This window comes from Arachis ipaensis, chromosome B3 (genome assembly GCF_059453495.1).
Source record: "Arachis ipaensis isolate K30076 ecotype BB chromosome B3, ASM5945349v1, whole genome shotgun sequence".
Lineage (NCBI taxonomy): Eukaryota > Viridiplantae > Streptophyta > Magnoliopsida > Fabales > Fabaceae > Arachis > Arachis ipaensis.
The window spans coordinates 20,529,385-20,535,333 of NC_142438.1; the positions used below are offsets into that span (position 1 = coordinate 20,529,385).

General features: G+C 38.1%; 1 protein-coding gene and 2 pseudogenes across 1 annotated transcript; all 3 read right to left on the minus strand.

The window, feature by feature from the left end:
- Positions 1-569: 569 nt before the first annotated feature.
- Positions 570-1,274, minus strand: LOC148569994 (uncharacterized). Its single transcript, XM_088506776.1, has one exon. It carries the CDS (start codon positions 1,272-1,274, stop codon positions 570-572), a length of 705 nt encoding a protein of 234 aa, XP_088362902.1.
- An 834-nt stretch (positions 1,275-2,108) lies between these two features.
- Positions 2,109-4,103, minus strand: LOC107647648 (uncharacterized; annotated as a pseudogene).
- A 945-nt stretch (positions 4,104-5,048) lies between these two features.
- LOC148569995 (glutathione S-transferase T3 pseudogene) lies at positions 5,049-5,354 on the minus strand (annotated as a pseudogene).
- Positions 5,355-5,949: the final 595 nt, after the last annotated feature.

The following is a 5,949-nucleotide window of genomic DNA, read 5'->3' on the forward strand; positions in this document are numbered from 1 at the left end:
TTTACTTTTTCATAAGATCTTTTAAGAAAAGATAACTCAAAAAAAGATTTTTTTTAGAAACTCACCCAAACAAGCCCTTTATCTTCGGAAAACAAGTTGTCTAGACTTTTACTATTCTCCTCTTGAGTTGAACGCACATCAAGTACGTTGCCATCTCCACATGTTTTATCAGCAACAATCATATTGTTCACATTTGCTACTCTAAATTTCTTTTGCAAATGATGAGGAAATCCATGCTTGTGGTAGCAGGTCTCTATGGTGTGTCCAGCCTTCCCGCAATGAGAACAACTTCTCATCATTTCTCTTCCACCACTAACTCTGCCTCGGCCTCAGCCACGTTTGCCTCTGCCACCTCGATTTATGATACTAGAATTTGTATTTAAGGTCATACCAAATTCTCTGTTATTTTCATTACCAATTCCTCCAATATTGACAGCATTAACTAGCATCCTTTCTTCACTTTAATCCGAGTTGGTTAATTGTCTTTCTTGTTGCAAAAGTAAAGAATATATGAAATTCACACTGGGCAATGGCATCATCAACATAATATGTGATTTCACTGTTGTGCACTACTCATTTAACCCTCTCAAAATTCTAACAGCATGTTCTTGGTCTCTATATTCTCTGATGATCTTCAGTCCACATGAGCATGATGCTCCATAGGCACAGGATGGAATTGGTTTGAACTCATCAAGTTCTTCCCAAATTCCCTTAACTTTAGTCAAATATGCAGTGATGGATAGATCTCCCTGCTTCATCGCAAATATCTCTTCTTGACGATCAGCTATCCGAAACAAATCACCTTCATAGAATCTGTACTTGAGATTGTTCCAGAGTTCCGAGGCCACATTACACCCAAGAACACTCTGAAGAATGTCTGTGCTTAGGGAAGAATACAACCACGACAGTACAAAGGTGTTGCATCTGTCCCAGGCTTCATAGGTTGAGTCAGTTTTTTCAGGTTTCAGAATGCTTTCATCAATGAATCCTAACTTGTTCTTCGATTTGATAGATAGCCAAACTGATCTCGTCCATCGGTGATAATTTCGAGTTGTAAGAGGAGTTTGAGTTAGTGATAAACCTGGGCTTTCATTTGGATGGAGGTAGATGGGACATCTCTGGTCTTGAATCGGGTTCAATGTTGATCTCCCTACTTGCGTTTGAAGGTTGACAGGTTGATTCGTCAATCTTGTGAGATTTTGTAAATCACTCACTGAAAATGTTTGCAGTTGCAAATTTTTTGGATTATCCACTCCAACTTCTCGATCTGCCATGGATGTTGCAGAAAGAAGGGGCAAAGTTCACAATTCTTGTTTAACAATATTTGCAGCTCTTCCACGCTCACTGCACCATGATGAAATCCATTCTGAGTTGTAGATTTTTTAGTGAAAAATAAGCTAAAAAAGAGAGAAATGTGTCTATTGCATTAGTGAAAAATCACGTCTTTACCGAGACAAAAGGTACAGCTATATATAGCCAAAAAAATGGAAAAAGAAAAAACAAAAATGATACTAGCTACCTCTTCATATTCTATTATACATTTGTGATCTACTAATGTCACATAATACCCAATAAAAGAGAGAGAGTACTAGGAGTACTAGTAATATTCAGACATTAATAAACAATAGATAATGAAATCACAGCAATAACAAAAGCAGAAGCAAAAATAGAAACAGAAAGCAGAAGCAGAATCAACAACAACGAAACAACAACAACAATGGATAATGTAATCGCAGCAACAACAAAAGCAAAAACAGAAGTAGAAGTAGAAGCAGAAGGCAGAAGCAGAAAGTAGAAGCAACAACAATGAAACACCAATGGATCTGCTGGCATCCGGCGAGGAGCATCGACATCCGTCCAACCTCGCGGATCTGCTGGCGTCAACGTGACCTCACTCCAGCGGTGGCGACAAGACATGGCTCGATGGCGACCGACGACAGTGGTTCGCGATGAGGACGACGGCAGGGCGTGGCTGGACGCGGTCTTCTTCAGCGCCTCCATTCCTCTCTTCTCTTTTTCTCCGCTTCTCTTTCTCTCTCCCTCTGCTCTCTGCTCTCTCCTCTCTTGCCGTTAGTGTGAGTGAGATCTGGAACCCCTCCATTCTCTCGTTAGTGTGATTGAACGACGAGGAGCGACAGCGGTGGCGGCGAGGAGCAGCGGTGCTTCCCCTCCCCTTCCCCACCTTCTCTTCCCCATCTTCTTCCCTGGAACCCCCCCCCAACGAAGCGTGATTTCTTTCCTCTTAACTTGTTTCTTTTTTTTTCTTTTTATATTTTATTTTTTAGTTAGGGGTATTTTCGGAATAAAAATTAAAAATTTGGTAAAAATGACGATTTTAAAACTAAGTTAAACTTTTGGAACTATTTTGTAGCAAAAAAAGATTGGAGACAAAAAAAATTTCCAACACTCACCTTAAGACCATCTTCAATAGGGAACTCATCCCAGTTCCTGTTTATGGCCCACCTGTCATAAAAAGTAACTCCACATCAGCTTTTGCGTCATAAACAGTAAATAGGAACTCAAAACATCCATCTCTTCTCCATTAGGAGGAACTAACTTTAGTCCCTATTGTGGTCCCACTTAATTAATTAATTAAAATACTTGAAATTAATGTAATTAATTTTTTTCAATAATGTAATTTAAATTTATAAATTTAAAAATAATTCACTATTAAAAGATATTAATATTAAATAAATTCATATATAATAATAATACACAATATATAATTCGGGGTTACACTAATTTGTAAAATTACTTAATACAAAGAAAAACATAATTAAGCTTTATAGTTGACGACAAGCATTGTGAAATTGCCATATGTGTTCAATCAAGTCCTCTTTCAATTGTCTATGCTGCTGCCTATTTCGAAGTTGGGCATTTCTTTGGAGAAATTGATGGTATAGTGCGAAATCTTCTTCTCCCAGCTGAGGTTGTGATAAGCCATTTTTGACATCATCATACTCTAAGCCCTGAGCAAAATTTCCTGCATAAGTGTCTCTTTCATCCTCAACAATCATATTATGCAATATAATACAAGCTCTCATTATGTTGGCAAGCTTCTTCTTTTCCCAAAAACAAGCTGGACCACGTATAATTGCAAAGCGTGCTTGCAACATTCTAAATGCTCGCTCCACATCTTTTCTTTGCCCTTCTTGGTATTGTGCAAATAACTTGTGTTTCTCCCATTGTGGCTTTGAGATTGATTTGACAAATGTGGCTCATTCAGGATAAATACCATCTACTAAATAGTATCCCATAGTATAATTATTACCATTAATAGTGTAATTTACCTCCGGAGCACGGTCGTTTAGAATATCATCGAACACTGGAGAACGATCTAACACGTTGATATCGTTATTTGAACCAGAAACTCCAAAAAACGCATGCCATATCCAAAGGTCTGAAGATGCTACAACCTCAAGTACTATGGTTGCAACCCCACGATAACCACTCATGTACATACCTTTCCACGCCTTTGGACAATTTTTCCATTGCCAATGCATGCAGTCAATGCTACCCAACATGCCAGGGAAGCCACGATCCTCCGCCGTTTGTAGCAGGCGTTGTACGTCATTTGGTTTGGGTTTTCGCAAGTATTCATCCTCAAACACCGAAATGACACCTTCAACAAATTTTTCCAAGCATTCAATTGTAGTGCTCTCGCCTATGCGCACATAATCATCAACAGCATCAGCTCCTACGCCATATGCTAACATGCGTATCGCAGTGGTACATTTCTGGAGTGATGACAAGCCTCTTCTTCCAGTTGCATCAACCCTCTATTGAAAATACGGATAGACGTTTGAGAGAGAGTCTACTATCCGAAGGAACACATGTCTTCTCATTCGAAATCTCCGTCGGAAAATGTCAGCATTATACACCGGTTCATCTGCAAAGTAATCTTGAAAAAGGCGATCATGTCCTGCTTCTCGATCTCTGTTGATCCATCTACGAGTAATTGGGATAGAGCTTCTATCGATATCTTCTTCTTCTGAATCTTGGAGTAAACACTCATCGATCCAATTATCTATGATTGTGTTATCTTGCCGTCTTCTTTTGCCATACAAAGCCTCATTAAACATATCATCAAAATTCCTAGCCATATTTAGAAATGTAATTTTTAGTTCTCTTTCGAGGTGAGAAACAAGAATTGAAGTGGAGTTGCAGAGTCATGGATAGTTGATATTTATAAGTGTGTCTGCAATAAGTACCTTAACGGCTAGTTTTGCAACGGCTAATTTTGCAATGGCTAGTTTTGCAACGGCTATTTTTGCAACAGTCACTTTCATGAACAATAAGGGCACAATAATATTGACTAATTTTAAAACTTACATCAGAAATAAATAAAATAAACTACATCATAAACCAGTAATACGCAATAAAAATAAGAACATACTACATAACTCTACGAATACAAAAAACCATTAAGTAAACCACTTGGCGATTATTTTCTCACATGCAATCTCATGAAGAGCTCGTCGTTTTTCACTCATTGTAGACGTGTCAGCATTAAGTATTTGCATATCCATTTCCCTTTCCCTTTCCTTGGCCATCCTTTCCATTTCCCTTTCTTTTGCTTTTATCTCCATTTCTTTAATATACCTCTGAGTTTGTAATTCTTTTTCTTTCATTGCTGCTTGAGCTTGTAATTCTTGTTTTTTCATTGCCGCTTGAATTTGTAACTCCTTCTCTTTGATTGCCATAATCTTTGCTCTATGTTCATTCTCCTCTTTTCTTTCTTTTTCCCTATCCATTAGTTCCTTTTCTCTAACATTCTTAATATCTTCCATGAGAGATAATTTTTTGACAACTGATGATTTTCTTTCGCTAAAATCTTCAGACATCTGTGCTTTTTCCTTACCTTTTCGTTTGCTCTTCTTTGATCCTTGTGGGCAAACGGGAGAGTCCACACCGGGTTCGTCAGCCAACGGTGTTTCTGGGTTTGATGAGGATGAGTATGCTCCAGTTGCACTAACCTTGGTTCTCTTTGAGTCGCCACTCTATGTAGGTAGTTGGCTTCTCCATTTTTTCTCCAACCGAAGCATGTTCTAATGCCTCTCAAAAGTGAACTTTTGACCATAATTTGTGGAATAAAGTTTATAAGCCAACTCCTTTATATCATCAGCGTTCGAACCACTCCTTATGTTTCGACTAGCTTGATCGTAGCAACCAGCAAATTGTGCAACAGCCTTGTTGATCTTATACCATCGTTTCTTACATGCAACTACCCCCCTTGTCATGTCGGAGCAAAATTCTACACAGTAGCTATGAATTCGACTCCAAAATGTTTTTCCCTTTTGATCGGTACCAAGTACAGGGTCAGTTGAAACATTTAACCATCCACTGATCAGCATCTCATCCTCTTTCCAATGTCAGTGTTGAATACTATCTTGCCTCCGATCTTCAATATCATCATCATTAAGGTTGATAGCATCTAATCCACGAGGGTTGGCAAAATATGGATATTGCGAATTTGGACTAGATTGTATAGGAGTCTGAGAGGATGGGTTAGAAGAGCCACCAACACCAGATGAGTTATGTCTTGATGCACTGAATTGAGTTGGAAACGGCAAGAAAGTTGGAGTAACATTTCCGATAGAGGGGTTAAATATGGACGAAAATGGAAAATGGGGTGTTTGTAAATTTTGATTTTGCGGTTAGAATATAGGAAACTGATTATTATAAGGAGCTTGAAAATTGAAATTAGAAAGATTTTGTGGATTTGGATTTTGAAATGAATTTGGTAATGTGAAGTTTTGATTTGGAACTTGAGAGTTTGAGGTTTGAGATTGTTGGGTATTTGGAATTTGAGGAAAGTTTTGTAAGTAATTGAAGAAAGAGTTGAGTTGGTTTGGATCCATTTTTTCGAACAAAAAATAATAGTAGCAGAACTTTGATTTCGTAAACTTGGAAGAAGATAAAGAATAGTAGTAGATAGTGTGAAAATAG

What these genes read in the sequence shown, in the direction of transcription:
- LOC148569994 (XM_088506776.1), bottom strand. Translation starts at nt 1,274, where the DNA reads ATGGCAGATCGAGAAGTTGGAGTGGATAATCCAAAAAATTTGCAACTG.